Genomic DNA, 16,798 nt, shown 5'->3' on the forward strand with positions numbered 1-16,798 from the left:
GGATGACGTACATCCTGCCCGCCCCATGACGTAGGGTCAGGGTCTTATTTTGTGTATTTTCGTGCAAGTTTTGTATATATTTGTATATTATTCTATAATTGAATACGGTGATAACAGTGAGAGATGTACACGATGATAATACACAGCAGCTGCATTGAAAAATAGCTTTATTAGAATAATGAAAATAGGCAAGACACATTCAGGCATCTGGTCCATAAGCGAGAAAGAACCTTTTAAATATACAGTACATTCACTCTAAAATATTGATATGAGTTGAAGGGAAAGTGCAAATTCAGGATATTTATCAAAGGTGGGATACTTTATTTTGACAAATTACATTTTTTGATCGTTGATTAAAACCAATATGTGTCAGACACCTCCTAGTTTGAGCATTGAAGCTTCTGGATGACATAAACTTTATGTTCACTCAACAATAAGGTAAAAATTAAAAATATTTTTGATCAGAAAAAGCCAGCATTTAGCATGGTATGACAGTAAACAGTACCCTAACCACAAAGAAAAAGTATAAACAAAAATATTAACCTAAGCGATTGATTTATGCCTTCATATGTAGGTAAACGTATCAGTAAAATAACAATAACTCAATGAACTCTCTTTTTTTCTCTTTTAATGTACACAGAGAAGTGTGCAAATGCTTGTTTTGCTATCAATTAACATTTCAGTTTAGGGAGGAAAAAAAAGACATATTCAGTCCCATTATTGTGATCATGATACTTCACAAAAATAATGTGCGTGTGTGCATCAAATGGCTTGATCCTAACTTTCCAATTCGAGAGAAGATTTCTATATGAACACATGCAGTGTTTCAGTTCACACTGGGCACATGCAGAGAGAGGTCGCTCATCCGTTTCTACGCATCCACCGCTTTAATGGAGGCGGGGTCGTCACTTTCATCCTCGCCGTTGATCGGTACATTTTCCATTCCGAAGTTTCCCATGGCAAAGTTGATGAAGACCTGCGATGGTTCACGAAGAAGGTTAATGACAACACAGAACATGACTGTTTTCTTGTTTGTCTCTGTTCTTCGATTCAAATGCAATCATTTTAAAGGAATCTGACCCCCTTGGCACAGGCCCTTCCCTCTTTAATCTGCTGTGCTGTCTTCCAATCCCAGAGCCTCCAGAGGAAGAGGAGGCAGAATGGTTTAAAAAAAAAATAAAAAAAAATGTCCAGCTCTGGCAGCATTTAAAGCTCTAACTCATCTCCATTCCCCTCCCCAACCCCTCAGGCTTAGCCCTCTGTCACTTTCCCTCTGCCTCTTTTCAACTTTTTCAACTCGCTCTTTCACACCCTCTCAGCTTTCCCCCCCCTCTCTCTGTCATAACTCCCCCGCCCTCCACCTGCTCTCCCATGTTTTCATGCATCTGTCCTTTATTTTCCTCGCCCACCGCTTGCCGCCCCGACAACACAGCGCGCTCCGTCCCTTTCTTTTTTTTTTCTTTTGTGTGTGTGTGTGTATCATGCCTCGTCGTCTTTTTCCTCTCACCTCATCCAGTGTGGTCTGGCTCACAGAGAAGTGTTTGATCTGCAGCGCATTCTTGTTGGACTCCAGCTGACTGAAAATGTCAGCCACCCCACCTGGAGCGACCGGGACGTGGTACTCCACCATGGTGGAGTGGTGGTCCTGTGGAAAGCAAAACGTTTAAATATTCAGAGTTATGCAACAGCGGTTGACACCGAAATGAATATGGATCAAAGTTTCGCTGTTCAGTCGCTCCCGACTGCGGGTTAAGTCGAGGAATCCTGACGAGGGACGTGCCTTAAGGACAGGCATGGGCAAACTACGGCCCGGGGGCCATATGCGGCCCGTCAAGGTTTTTAATCCGGACCGCCGAACTTGAAGAAATTACATTAGTCAGAAGTAAGTCATAAAATAGCTGAATTTCATCCATTTTTCAGTGTTTTAAGAGTCATTTCAATACAGAGCTAAGTACCGCGGGGCTTCAAAAACAGATACGTTGTTGTGACGCTTTTGTTAATTTTCAATTGACATGAAAGCAACATGTTTTCTACATATGCCATGATATATTTTTTCCTCCATCGATCCGATCTGCTGCTGCTCCGGCCCCACTGTGGTCCCACCAGTCAAAACGTTTGCCCACCCCTGCTTTAGGAGCAACGGGCTTCTAACTATGAAGTTCATTGTACAGAATTGAAAGCAGCATAAATAAGAGCAAATGATTAAGTCTAAATAAAAGAAGAAGGGGGCCGGTGTGTTGGGTAACAGGCGAGGAATGTTGCTGAATTATCATTCAGCCTGCACGTCCACGCGACCCAGCGCGGCCGCGTCTGGTTTCGCCTCATTACTCGGCTTTTGCAGCTCGCAACTTTTTTCGCTGTTTTGCTGCACTCGAGCCGCCCTCTTAAAGTCTGCGTTAAGATGCGGCAGGGGAGCTGTGCTAAACTTTGATGAACCCGCCTCACGACACCCTGCCCAGAACAAAACAAGACGTGAAAACAAAAATAGACGCCGGCGTGCCGACATGGGGGGGTGGGGGGGACAAACAGCTGAGGATTCAGACATTTGCCCTCAGGAGGATTGTGTTGGAAAAAGAGAGCTGGCAGACCCAAGTTGTTTTTTTTTCGGTCCGAAATGCGCTTGTGGGGCAGATACAGGCCTGATTTTGTCTAAGTGTCTGAAAAAAAGCAGCACTCGGCTCAGGCTGAGCTTGGATCTACTGGATAATAACGTCAAAAAAAGATTCAGTGTTCATTAAAACTGTGAGTGGCAGCCATGTGAGATAAAGGCACATGCTGTATAATTTAGGCGGCGTTTATATTAAAACAATCCACAAAAAAAGAACACAAAAAATATGAAAAATAACACAAAAGACAAATAGTAATAATAGTGATATGATGTTTGGCTACAGTGTACATTTAATGCTTTTCCTCCTCTCGAACAAGTGCTCTTGACTTCTGCTGGCTGGGAAAGCTCACCTTGAGATAAGTGCTGGGGAAGCTGCGCTGCATGAAGCTGGTGATTGCCTCAGTGTTACAGGAGGCCCCGGCCAAGTACATCTTCACCGTGAACCCGCTGCCGAACCTGCACTCGCACACACACACACACACACACACAGAAAATAAAATAGATTCACAAACAAAATTCACATGGCTGCACGGGAGGTAAGCGCTGAGGAAAAGGTGGACTGTTGTGGGAAAAAAGAAAAGGGGGAAAAAAAAAAGGCTTCAGCTGTACATGGGGCCACAGAGGAAATGGGATTGGAGGGAGGAAGCAGCTGTGGCCGGACTGGAAGACGGGTAGAGGTCACTCACCGGGTCTTAATGTGCTGCAGGGAGCCCAGGCATCTGAACTGTCCTTTCACCATGATGGCAAGACGGCTGCACAGCGCCTCGCACTCCTCCATGCTGAGAAACGGCAGAGAGGATTAAAGGTCAGGCCCGAAGCCTTTGAGCATACAGTAATTAGCCATGGCCGCTGTCAATCAAAAAGATTCATTTAGCTTTGTGGAGGAAGCCGTGTGGTTGGGGGTTGGGGGGGGGCTTCACACTTAGCTAGTGGCCGAAGGTTAAAAGCTTAGCGCTGAATCGCAGCGGTCCGAACGTGGAGTGTTTCTGTGCGATAGCCGGGGTGAGACTGAGACACGCGTGTCTGAATCTCCTCACCTGTGAGAGGTGAGAACCACGGCACATTTTCCTTTCACTTCCTCAGAGATGATCTTCCACAGGTGGCGCTTGGTGCGAGGGTCCATGCCGGAGCTGGGCTCGTCCTGCGGGGACGGGAAGCGAGGAGAGATTAGGAGGATGAAAAAAATAAATTAAAAAAAGGCAAGTAGAGAAATGTTGAGATCAAGATGTAAAGATCAAGGGAGGACAAGGAGTTAACCAAGGGAGGCGGTGTGTTGCCAGCCGTGCGCGACGCATACAGAGGACGAAACGGGCAGAGGGAGCAGGACCGAGCGAAACACAAAAAAGGAGTGATTGCCAAACAGAAAGGAAGGGGAGAGGGGAGGCGTCACGGGCGGCGAGACAAGGGCACGAGTAAGGCAGAAGAGATGAAAAAGAGGGCGAAAATGAAGAGGAAAAAAGGCTGGGCACGTTACGAGGACACGGGGCGGAAAATGAACGAGGACGGGGAGAGAGAAAAAAAGACAGCGTTTTTTTGTGTGTGTGTGTGTGTGAGACAAAACAGGCAGCGCAGCTGAAAATCACACCGCAGGTCTCCCTCGGGTGAGCCGAGAGAAAACAGACTAATTAACCATATGAGATCTGTCAAGTCCTGGCGATCAATATCTACTTTGGTTCAAAGAGCCTTTCAGGGAGGAACAGTTGTGCATAATTAGCCTGATATTTGTTGTCCGCCGGCCAGTCGGTGGCAATTAAACGGGCGAGCGGCCCGGCGAGAGCGGGTGCCTCCTCACCAGCAGCAGGATCTGCGGATGGCCGATGAGAGCCAGCGCGGTGGAGAGCTTCCTGCGCGTGCCGCAGCTGTAGCCGTCGGTGACGATGCCCCGGTGGGACTGGAGCTCCAGCCGCTTCAGCAGGTACGACACCACCTGGGGGAGAAGAGGGGGAGGAGCACAGGGGGTCAGTCAGCAGGATGGAAACCAGCACGAAAACAGCCAAATGGGAAGTGGCTCTTATTAACTATAAACTATTAATTTGGCCGAAAAGACATGGAATTAATGTCAGCACACAAACGCAGTAAACACTTGTAAAGGTTCCAGTGGTCGTTCCGTTTTCAGATCTTTCTGTCTCCCATTTCTTCTTCTAGAACCAGGAACTAGCTAGTCCCCCGATCTCAGCAGGGTGTCGGTGAGACACAGTATTCTTAGAAAGCGTTGGCAGTTTGGCACGTAGTGCAAGCGAACGCTGCACGAGTCAACGACGCTGACAGCTTGTAAGAGAGGGGGATGAAATATAACGTTGATTACAGGAAGCGGCGGAGGTAAAAACCTGCAACTGAGAGAAGTTGCCGTCACTTCACTGGGTCGCGTCAAATGATTGCTATTTATTACCCAGTGACTGTAAAGAAAAGAGTTACAAGAGACATTTACAGAGCCCTTCGCCGCTCCTGTGTTTGACGCACAGGATAAAGTCAACTCTCATCGTTGGCAGCGGCACATTATCGCTATCCGCCGAGGCCTTTCTTTGGAGAAACACCCCAATATCCAGACACACACAGTTCAGGATGCCTGACGACAGCATGAGGGGGAGGAAGAAGAGAAAAAAAAAAGGTGCTTTCACAGGACGTTTTCCTGGGGGCAAAAGAACGGCGGTGAAGCTTATTGGCTACTTGATATTCGTTTCTGTTATTGCTTCCCCGCGAGTCAGTCCGGTCGGGCCGCGCGGCAAATAACCGAGGCAGCCGCCTCCTCCTGTCCCATGCATAATTAACCTGGTCGGCACATCCAGTGACGGCTCCCTTCGATCTGAATGCAACTATCCTGAGACTGCAGGTTTGGGCGGAGGCAGCAACTGACGGTGTGATTTGTCTTTTGGTACCGCTGTGGGAGTGAGTTAGGTAACCTCTGATGGAGTTGATCATTTGCCAATCAGCGATGAAACCTCCAAATGTAATGCCCAATATTCAGATGATCTAAAAACTGCAGTCCATCACCATAAAACAGCATATTCAGCCCTTAAAATACACTGGAAATGGATGAAAACCAGGTTTCACCAGAAGGGAACAAACATCTTGCTGATGGAGGTACTAGAGAGGTACAAGCGGCCCTTCATGACATCAGAAAAGTGTAGTTTCCAGGCCATTTTCAGCCTATATTTAGTTTTTTAAAGAAGTTTAATTAAAATAAGCAAAGGACGGAGGTTTTGTTATTTCTGGGGTTTTCATTGACAGACAGTGTTCTGAACAGCAGAGAAGTGAATATTGAGTGAATTTGTTTTCCAAAACCTTTAGATGTAATTTTTTCATTCGATACCCTTTGGGCTCCACCCCCCCCCCACACACCCCACCCGCCATCAGTTGTCAAGATTGGAAACGCGATCAATGAGACAAGCCGGAGCGGAACATCTTCCTCTTCCTCTTTCATCTCTTGAGGAAGATTTAATATTGGTGTCGGTTTAATGCACGTGATGCTGAGATTCACTGCTCTGCCGAATCCTGACTGCAACGCAGAGCATCTGCGGTGATATTTAATGTGGTTTGTGGCAACACAGCAAATTATGGAGCCATCAAGATCAGAATGTGAGGGAGGGTTTTTCTTTTTCTTTTTTTTTGGTGCTTTCATGCCTCCTTCTTCCCAAGAACGGGGGGCCTATCTTTCACCTTTGATGTACCAGCTCATTAGGGCTGACAAAATCACATCGATGCGAAATGACCCCATTAAGCCGCGTCTTATTAACTGCAGCCATGGGACTGTCAGCGGCAGACGACGTAAGAGGACCTCTCTATATATATCCGCCAGTTTCTGAATTAGCGTGGCGCCGTCGCAGGCGTTTGTTGCCACAGGAGCTCTGACAACAACAGCAGCCATCCAGCCAGCCAGCCAGACGAATCCATTTCAGCATCCGAGCAGTCGCACGCCTGTGTCCAATGAGCGCAATTATTTCTGTTTGGGTCGCATCAGAGGTAACCGCCTGTTCTAAAAATAATAGAAAAAAATATATAAAAAGACAGACAGACATGAACGGATGTGCTCGTCCGTCTTGGAAGGGGAAGGGAAAAAAAGTGAAAAACACCAGCACAGAATTAAAACCCAGACATGGTATCATCTTGTTGATTGCTCGCTCCGCTGCGGACTGCTCTCATGTCAGACGAAAGCACCGGCGGAGAATAGACGGGCTCACTTTGTAATCACCGCAGAAGCAAGATTGATTAGTTCTCAGAAAGATAAATGAGGCGAATGTGGCTAAAGTGACATGTCAAATGAGATCCTCTCATCATCAAAGTGCCGTTTAAATGTAAATTCGGGAGGAGGAGGCGGCGGCGGAGAGTGCGGCTTAATTCCTGAAGTTTGGATTGCGCGAGCTGACAACAAAAGCCTTTTTTTTTTTTTCATTTTTCTAATTCTTTTGGCCCTGATAGTGCAGCTTTCGGCTCGCGTCACTCAAGGCTTTATATGCTCTCATTCAACACGGCAGCAGCAGAGGAGGAGGAGTTGGAGGAGGAGGAGGAGGAGGAGGCTGAAAGCAGCTCGTCGTCATCCGTTGCACCTTTGACTTTGAATCAGACGGCTCGTCAGGCCTTCCAGTGCCGCTACCGCCATCCAGCAGGGGGAGATTTGGAGAAAACGTTGCCGGTCGCTTCTTCCTTACCGTGCCCAGCTGCCTCTTGGAGATGCCTCGGATTCGGCCGTAGAAGTACAGGTGCTCCTCGCCGGTGAGCAGGTCGTCCAGCGCGTCCACCTGGGGGCAGTAGCCGATGTTGATGCCCTGCTTGCGGCACTCCATGATGTCCACCAAACGCCTGGGGAGAGCAGGGGCGGAAGATGAGACGAGAGTTACTGAATGACCACCAGAGAGACGCGTCGGGTGTAGGGATGAAAACTATCGATTAATTAATTCATCGTTAGTTGATTGACCTTATCCATCGATTAGCGAGTAATTGAGAAGCGGCAATTTTTTTCCGGAGAACCTAAATTTCCCATTGGAAAATGCGTAAGGAAGACATTATTTAACTCTTAGATAATGTTGAAGGTCCAATGTGACTCATTTTTACATTAGAGAACAGAAAAAACACTCATTCAATCAAACATTTGACTTCTAATGGGTCACATTTCAACTTTTTTTTTTAAGTTGTTTAAAAGTAACTTGTTCTAGGTATATTATGACCACGACAGTATCTACAGGTGAATTGCTCTTTTATGCCACTACACTGTTATAATGATATTAACTACCTGTGTAAAAAAAATTAAATTAATTGCGACTAATTTAATTTAATTTAATTTAATCAATTAAATTCTTAATCAACAATTGATCAATAATCAATTAATTGTTAACATCTCCAGTCGGGTGTGTTCGTTCTGCCGACCAAACACAGCTTTAATGTGCAGCGGCTGAGCTGCACCCAGTACCTGGGTGGAGATCTCTCTAAATCCCAAACCCATTCACATTCAAATTCCGGCTGATGGGAAGCAATAACATCCCTCATTTGCAGGTATTTGTGTTATGCAAATTTAATCTAGGCCCCGATTCATTAGGCGAGCGCAGCCTCGGTAACTGACGGAGGGGAAACGGAGGCTTGGTTCTCGAGGTTTTTGTTTTGTTTTTTTCTGCATCTCATCCTCCTTTTATTGTGTCCCATTTGACGGAGCTGGTCGCGAGTAGCGACGGACGGCTAACGAAAGCGCGTTTGCATTCATTGTGCGCTTCATGAGAAGAAAGACGTCAGCGGCGATGGAGATCTCACCCATCGCGGTCCCTGATCTGCGCCGTGCCACCGGTGGGCCTCACGTCTCCCGTCAGCATCTTGAAGGTGGTGGTTTTTCCTGCTCCGTTCACTCCCAGCAGACCGAAGCACTGCACGCCAACACACAGCGATTAGTCATTCCCGAGCAGTTGTCCACTTGGCAGCCCCATGGTGCCGCCCTTCCCACTGATTATAAAGATGTGACGGTCGGTATTTACATATGAAGTCCAATAAAAAAAAAAAAAGAAAAGGCAAAGACTCTGGGGGAAATGTGCACATCTTTGCGTAATAATTGCAGGCCGTATTGCCACTAAATTCTTAATGAGATTCCCGGTAATTGAAAACGCAACCACGAGTTCCAATGAGTTTCGACACACAGACGCTGGCGATAGGAGCTGATTCCATTAATGCAATTTGCTGTAAAAACTGTGAGTAGTACTCACAGCTCTCAGCTCACACTAACAGGGATTCTCTTTTAACAACTTGCATTGTCCTTCGTGTTGTATCAATGAAACGGGGACCCGCAGGTGGCGCCCTACCTCTCCCGCAGGGATCCCCACGGACAGGCTCTTGACAGCGTGGACCTTTTTGTTGAGGTGCTGGTATACTTTGGTGAGCTGGTTGACCTGCAGTACGTCAGAGTCGGCCGCCCCGCTGGCCACCCGGTGGTGCTCGCTGGCCACGTCCTGGTCCTCTTCCTCGGCGCTCACCAGTGGCGCCGTCCTTCTGTCACAAATAAAGAGCCTGCAGAGGGAAAATATATATATATATTTTTTTTTTGGAATTTATTGTTTATTTGGAGAAGCGAGTGTACAGACATTTTCTCTTGCATACAATATAAAGTCCACATCAAGTGTGGATATGAAAATATAATTGCTAATCCAGTTTTGTTTTGTTTTTTATAACAATAACCATAACAGAACGGAACAAGTGGGCAAGAGAGAGGGTCTACTCCATCCAACATAAGAAAGAAAGAAAAAAAAACACACAGTAAAATGTGTATCATCTCATGAACCAGTCTAGCAGTGTGTATCATGACAATGATTTTACAGAGCAGTTAAATTCAGTTTACAGAAATTACAGGTTTTATATATTCCGTCCATTTTGTCCATATCCTGAAAAAGGAGTCTCTTTGACCTTTAAGACAGAATGACAACTTCTCTAGAATGTAAATATTCTGTACAATATCAATCCATTCATCAATTGTAGGTGCCTCAGTCCTCAACCATTTTCTCGTGATAGTTTTTTTGCTTGCTGCAGGGAAAAGATATTTTAATATTTGATCTATTTTGCTGCAAATGTTTCTGTATAGAATAAAATGCAAATTTTATTTACTTCCATTTATGTGAATCTTTTCAATGTTGTTTTCATTTCTAGCTTTAAATGTATTCAAAAATCTTTACTGCATATTTTTGTCTCCTTTTGGATGATGAGGGCAAACTCTGTAAAAATATATGGATATTTTTACTCTGCCTTTTTCTCCTCACCTGACTTTGCGAATGATGTACTTGTTGAGCAGGAGCCGCAGGCTGAAGAAGACCAGGCCTTGGATGAAGGAGGCGATGAACATCCAGCCAAGGGAGTCGAAGCCGAATGGGTTCTTGTAGGCGTCGATGCCGTAGCCGCTCAGGATCTGGACCTCGATGTCCATCCTGGCCAGCTGCATCAGGCCGTTCCCGAAGCTGAACTGGGGGAATATCAGCAGGGCGTGACACAGCTTGTGGAAGATGTCCTGGATGAGCTGCATGGGGGAAGAGAGAGAGGGAGAGAGAGAAAGAGAGAGAGATGCTTGGTATGGAAAAGTGAATTGACCTGAGTGGGTGTGATGTGCAGCATCTTGGCTAATCTCACTACTCCAACTGCCCTCGAAGGCCATCGACTGTCTGACCTAAAAATGGAATTTTCACGTGTTTACCACTCATCACTATGTCGACGGTGTGTAGCAGTGCCGACGTTTTCGAAATCACACACCCATCACGTGGTTTCACATGGGGAAATAATTTGAGCCAGGAGAAGGCCACAGTCGCCACGGACTCCGAAGTCAAAGACCAACAGAGGATAAACTCCAGTCTGACTAGAAGCAGATAAGTCAGCGCCGCCGTGTTTGAAACAATGTGACTGGATGGTTAAGCTAATGGTTAATAGCTAATAGTGTGCATAATGTTTACAATGTTTATACACAGCTTATTACACTTGAAATAATGGTGGTGATCATGTATATTTTGGTGTTTACATGGATACTGTAATATTGTACTCTAATATATTGTAATATATGGTATTCGTGTGAATAATACTTAAGGTTAAAATATAGTATCTGGAATATGGTAATTAGTGTATATCATTTCTAGTGTCTATATAGAGCACTGATATAGTGCATGTGCATAATACCTGCAGTGCCCAGGTATGATGTGTAAAATTCAGTAATATAGTGCTGTAATATAATGGTAATGTAATTGTAGTGATGTGGTAATCGATGATGTTTAATAGCTGCATATAACATCTTGTTTGAATGCATTTTGAAGACTGCAATGAGATGCAGGTGAAAGGTGAAGTGAATAGAGGTGGGTTTAAATAAGTTTTGTATTTCTTCCTCCTCCTTTTCGAGCATATTTAAGTTTCTGGATATTTGAATTAGGCTTGTCTTTTTTCTTTTTTTTTTTTTTACAGTATTTGTGGGGTTTTTTTTTAATGCTCAAATAAAGAATTCAATTCAATTCAACCGCTGCACTTCAGCTGCGCTGGGAGTCGACGCTGACCTCTGGGTTCTGCGTGGAGATCTGGCTGAGGAAGTGCAGGACGGAGGTGGAGAGGATGGTGTTGATGCTGAGGAAGAGGTTGATGCACACGTAGGTGATGAAGGCCATCTCCGCATCCTTGAACACGCCCGACAGCAGGTACATCCAGGGGAAGGTGGCGAACCTGAGGGATCGATCAATAGTGACGGGACACTTTAAACACAGCATCTATAGCCGGGGGGGTGAGGGGGGGGGGGGTGTTGGTGGGTTGGCGGGTTGGCGGCGGGGAGGGGATCCCGAACAGGCACTTTAAAATAGCCTCACCGCCTTCCGCTGGGGTTCAATTCCAAACAGGGAACAGAGAGTGGATGTGAAAAATTCATACAGTCATCCTCCTCTTCCAGGATGGTATGACCTTGCGTTTTGAAACATGAGCGCGCTTTCCAGGCCTTTGGACCCACGAGGAAAAAGCGACCGTGAGACTGATGAAAATAGGCACCGAGGAATGCAAGGAGGGGAAAGAGGGGGAAACACCGCAGCACGAGGAGGGTAAACACTCCATCAGAGACCAAACAAGAGGGAGATAAATTACTTCCGCCCTCATTCCCCCCTCCCCCGGCGGGCAGCGCACCCTTTTACTTTTATACTCTTTTTTTTTTTTTTTTTTTTCTCCCCCACAATCTGCTTGTGGGTTTGATTTGGGCGACTTGCTCGGAGACGAGAGCGAGGAGAGCAAATGGGGGTGGTGGAGGAAGACGTGGGACGGAAAAAGAAAGAGACAGACAGAGCAGACGGATGGAGTCGGACAGAGACAAAGAATCTGCGTGCCGTGCCCGGGAAAAGGGAAAGGCGGAAAAAAGGGAAAAGAAAGGTGCTGGTGTAGGCAGGCTGTGGGTGCCAAGCCGTGACAGGGAACAGAAGGGAGAAGGCTGCCGACCAGGCCAGGTGGGTGCCGCCTGACAGATGGAGCACGGCGATTATTCATTGCTTGGGAGGGAGACATCTGTCTGATAAATGAGGAGCGGAGCGCCGTCTCAACCTCCCAACATCCAGGACCGAGGACGAGACCCCGGCCGCGGGGCGCCACTAATATAAATAACCCCGCCGATCCAGATGCGGCGGGAAAATAACAAACATTTGGCAGCCTATTAGCTCGCCACCTCTCCAAGTCTCATTGTCGGTTTGAATTTGGAAACCTCCAGACAATATCTGGCAACCGGCGAGTGTTGTTTTTTGGAGCGGCCTGTTTTTTGTTTTTTTTGTTTTTTCCTCCCCACTCCTCTGCGTGACTTCATCGAATGGGCTCGTACGAGGGAGAGAAAAAAATTGTTGCAGATTTCTTTCTTGGATTTTTTTTTTTTTTTTTTCTCCACCGTTTTTTTTTTGGTCCCAACACCATCTGTCTTTGCAAAGAGGTATGAAAGATTGAGAGCTGTTTGCATAAGAAAAACAGCAGGCTCCTTATGCTCGTTGTCTTCCCACTTGGGCGCACAAAGCAACACGCAGCAGCCGAGGAGGTGAGAAAACACAGGGGGTAGGTGAGGACAACGAGGAGGAAAAGGGGTGGTGGGGGGGCGTAAGGTTGGATTTACAGGTCAGTGTCCACTCCTGACGAAAACTGATAGTGTCACTGCACCAGGGTAGACTCGAAATGCTTTATGGCTATTGTTACAATATAAGAAATCCACATCTGATGGGTGATTCAGTTCAGATCTTGAGGTCATCGCCACAGGTGTAAAACACTGTGAACAATTCATCAAACAGCGAGAAATAATAATGGAAAATGTAAAGAATGAGGGGGGGGGGGGGTTAAAGAGAAGTTGAGTTTTAATGCTATTTTGTAACTGGCCTACACTTGTCTCGCGATGCCCTCGTCAATGACCAGGGTGGAGAAGAGAAAAGGCGACTCATCCCCAGCGACTCACCCAAAGAGCACCAGCAGCAGGCTGATGGCCCCCAAATTCTGCCGTTCGGTGAACGCCGGGATCTGGAAGGCTGCGATCACGCAAATTGTCAGGGTCACCGGGATCAGATACATGACCTGTGGAAGCAGAGGAGATAGCATACACATAGATATGAACAAAACAGGAACAAAAAAGGCATTTTTCCCGTCAGTCTCTATCCTGTCGGCAAAATAAGAGAAAAGCATGTGATATAATGCTGCTCTTTGTGACATCACAAAGGGCGCCAACACCGCAATAGCACAACCCCAAGGTTAGCATCGATAGTCCCAGCCAAACCATCCCAATACCAATCTGTTTTTGCATCTGTTCGTTAGTGCAACAAGAAATTGAGGAGTGGGGGGGTTTAGCAGGAGGCTGTAAACATGGGGCTAATATAGACCTTTTCCTCCAGAGGGAGACTGTAATTAATGGGGCCAGGCAGCTTAACTGGTGTCCAGAAAGAGGAAAATAAAGGTTAAACGAGAAGGTTATAAATGTTGAGTGGATTGCTTTAAAAAAGTAATTCATGTATTTTAGAAGGCCAAACTCTGAGGGCTCGCTTTTATAGATCATCGTTCGGCCTTAGCCCAGCCATATCTTTATATTTTCCTCCACTCGGACGTGGCTATTTTTACCATGTCATAGAAGAAGTTGACAGCCCAGTAGAAGGCCTCGCTGATGCCGGCAATGTGCTGGAGCCTCTTGGAGCCGCTGTGGTGCTCGGTCACCTCGTAGATGGCGAAACTGGCGGTGGTGATGGAGTAGCCCGTCAGCACGCACAGGCCCACCAGAACGTGGAGGATCCCCTCGATGCTGTCCGGAGGAAACGGGATAATTCAGGCACCGGCGGGAACAAAGACACCAAAAACAATCGGCCTTGAGTGAAAAACCTGCTCGGCTACAGGGCTGCAGAATGTGCTGAAATAAATCGGCAAAATTCCAGCACGTCGAGTCACATAAGATGAATCAAAATAATGTGATTTCTAATTTATATATTTTCCAATAACTGTCCCAAACGTTCAATCCTGCATCAGTCATACAGGCACAAGCCGCCACATTATCCCTGCTCTACGGAGACTCTGGCGGCAGCATTTTCTATTTTCACGTGACTGCTTCTGAGTTGCACGGACAGTCTGACGAATGAAGACGCTTAACGTTTAAAAACTGCGGCAGACACACGCGGCGCGACTCCTCAGCGCTCGCGCGGCGTCGTGCGAGTGTGTCTGGTTCGCAGATCACTTTGTCTTCGAAAAACAGCGGCGTCGACGCGCCGTGTTTGTAGCCAAAGCATCCAGTGTTCCCTCCTTGCTGCAGGCCACCTCGGGGGTCTGTTTGGTGGAAGCCGCTTCAGACTCGGCGGTGCAGAAGAGGTGAGAAGACGGAAGAGAGGAATGCTAGCGGTGTTCCCAAAGTTGGCGGGACAAAGTCTTCCGCGTCTTCTGGCACTCAACACTTTGCTGTGCATTTCTTCTGTTGCTTTCTTCACGGCCGCCGCATTCATCCATCCATCGGGTGGAATTCTATCTCCAGAGCAGATGAAACAGTATTTCACCTGAGCCTGAATCCGTATAAATGGGCGAACCGTCCCTTGAAGGTTCGTGCTACATGTGCAACTCTATCTTAAAAGCCCGTCACTTGGCCAGCGCACGGACATGAAGACTGTATATCAAAAAAGACTTTGAAAGAAAAAAACGGGACACAAAACAACGACGACGGTGATGGCTGAGTGGGCGACTGGGGAGAAAATGGCCAAGAGTGACACATGGTGGGCGGTTCTGGGGCAGCGCTAACCACAGACGGTAGCCGGCAGCGCTCTCTGCTCAGCAGGGCTTTGTGAGCAGTGCGGCCAAGACGGCCTCGGAAATCCTTCCAAGGACTCCACGGCCACATTGTGAGGCATTTGGAGGGGGAAACTGCGTAACTAAGGAAGCAGAAGCGTTCCCCTTGGAAGGAGGGATGGCTGGCTGCGCTCTTCACGGCAGCACATAGCGCTAATATAAATGCCATATGCACGAGAAGAAGGTTGAATGCGGGTGAATGGCGAGCGAGACGCTGGGCGCGAACAACTCTCCAGGAGAGGACAGGCCGCCGAGGGGACGACGGCTTTGGCTCAACCCACTGGTGGAAAGATTTATTTTAGAGAACTCCATGTCGGAAACGCACGTTTGCGTGTGCAGGCAAGCGCGCTGGAGCACAAAACACATTCGCGCACCGACACAAACACGGTCCACAAGTCTCGGAGGCAGAATGTGGAGTCTTTTAAAATGAGCTCATTTTGGGAAGTGGGGTAGAATCAATCCACCTCTGCGCCACCTTCAGGGTAAACACTCATTATATTGGGAGTCTGATCAATAGTGCAAGCACAGGAAAATCCATTTAGAAAATCAAATATGGGTAAATACTGCTGCCATGTACCTCCCTGCCCCGCGGTCCCGGCCGACTTTGATGCTCTGCGATGGAAATGCAGGATGCTTCCATAATTTATTGTGGGCTCAGCTAACAACGGGCCCCTTCAATTTGACTACTTTGGAGGATATTTTCGCCATTTAGAATGCAAATCGGAATCTGTCTTTTTTTTTTTTTTTTTCGCAAGCCGTGCGTATGAATAGCAATGAGAGGAGCGGGAGGAGGAATTAAAAGTGTGCGTGTGAGCCACTTACATGGTGTCTTCATCATCCTTGCGACCGAAGTAGGGCTGACTGGAGACAGAAATAGCTGGAACAGAAATGCAATGGAGAGCATTGTGTCAACAAAACAGACAGAAAACACGGGGGTCTGTATTTTTTTTCCAGCAGACCGACACAAGGAGCGACAATGTCCTCGTAGCCCAGCACGGCTAATTGAAATTATATATAGGACATGATGATTTCATTTGCCAGCGCTCATAAAGAAAATTGAATTTTGTTTATCGTTTGGTTTTTTTGTATTATTTTTTTTGCTCAGGGTTTTGAGACTCACGTACGGACACAACCCTGCCCCTCACATGTCACAGCTAACTCCTCTCACCACCTCTCAAATGTGGCGAAAAGGTTTTTTCAGAGATGTCAATTTAAAGGTATATCGCAAAAGTGTCATGGAAACACTTTTTTCACATTTACACGTCAGCAGAGGTGATGCATGGGCTCACGTGACCAGTTCACTTCAAGTTCACTTCAAGTTCACTTCAAGTTCACTTCAACTAAATGTGCATCTCCTGCAGATCGAGAGAGGTTTTTCAGGTGATTAAACGTTTGACGATGCACAACCGACGCTCAGGATGGAACGTGAATATTCGAAGATGGACCTCGTGCCTTGGAATATAATCAGTTGACCACGATGACACAGACAACATCTTCAAGGCTCTGCAAGAACAAGGCAAATATGGGGGACGTTGCAAAAATACTGCACACTGCCTGTGGTCACGTCTGCTTCTGACACTAAATCACTCTCGTCAGAATTTCAAAACTAAATAAGCGTTTATTTCAAAGCTCTATTCTCAAGCTGCTGAGGGGATGTGTGTTTTCTCTGTGGGCTGGGTCAAGCAGGCCAGCAACAAAAAAAAACACAAAAAACACAAAAAAGGAAAAAAAAAAACAAAAAAAAAACATTCGCAGCACGTGGGAGTGACGATCAGATTGTGTGGATGGCGGACGGACGGACGGTGAGTGCGCTGACACATCGGTGGCGGTGGGCGGTGAGCGGACCGAAACGCTGCCGGAGCGACTCAGAGAGACTCGCGCTCGCTTCCCGCCGCCGCCGATAAGACGTCGTCTGCCAGGGCCGGGGGCTCTGCG

The 16,798-nt window shown here is 46.9% G+C and overlaps 1 protein-coding gene across 1 annotated transcript in view; it reads right to left on the reverse strand.

The window, feature by feature from the left end:
- Positions 1-150: 150 nt before the first annotated feature.
- abca12 (ATP-binding cassette, sub-family A (ABC1), member 12) overlaps positions 151-16,798 on the reverse strand; it is a 63,522-nt gene continuing 46,874 nt past the window's right edge. The window contains exons 58-71 of the mRNA XM_076040382.1: positions 15,686-15,740; positions 13,661-13,838; positions 13,008-13,123; positions 11,104-11,266; positions 9,835-10,088; positions 8,887-9,091; positions 8,348-8,457; positions 7,255-7,405; positions 4,401-4,535; positions 3,646-3,749; positions 3,295-3,387; positions 2,959-3,064; positions 1,508-1,645; positions 151-976 (exon numbers count right to left, since the gene is read on the reverse strand). Of these exons, the coding sequence (XP_075896497.1) occupies positions 872-976; positions 1,508-1,645; positions 2,959-3,064; positions 3,295-3,387; positions 3,646-3,749; positions 4,401-4,535; positions 7,255-7,405; positions 8,348-8,457; positions 8,887-9,091; positions 9,835-10,088; positions 11,104-11,266; positions 13,008-13,123; positions 13,661-13,838; positions 15,686-15,740 (1,913 nt within the window). The 3' untranslated portion in view covers positions 151-871. The remainder of the gene's footprint in view (positions 977-1,507; positions 1,646-2,958; positions 3,065-3,294; positions 3,388-3,645; positions 3,750-4,400; positions 4,536-7,254; positions 7,406-8,347; positions 8,458-8,886; positions 9,092-9,834; positions 10,089-11,103; positions 11,267-13,007; positions 13,124-13,660; positions 13,839-15,685; positions 15,741-16,798) is intronic.

This window comes from Nelusetta ayraudi, unplaced genomic scaffold, assembly GCF_046127955.1.
Source record: "Nelusetta ayraudi isolate G7.1 ecotype Tasmania unplaced genomic scaffold, CSIRO-AGI_Nayr_v1 ptg000060l, whole genome shotgun sequence".
Taxonomy (NCBI): Eukaryota; Metazoa; Chordata; class Actinopteri; order Tetraodontiformes; family Monacanthidae; genus Nelusetta; species Nelusetta ayraudi.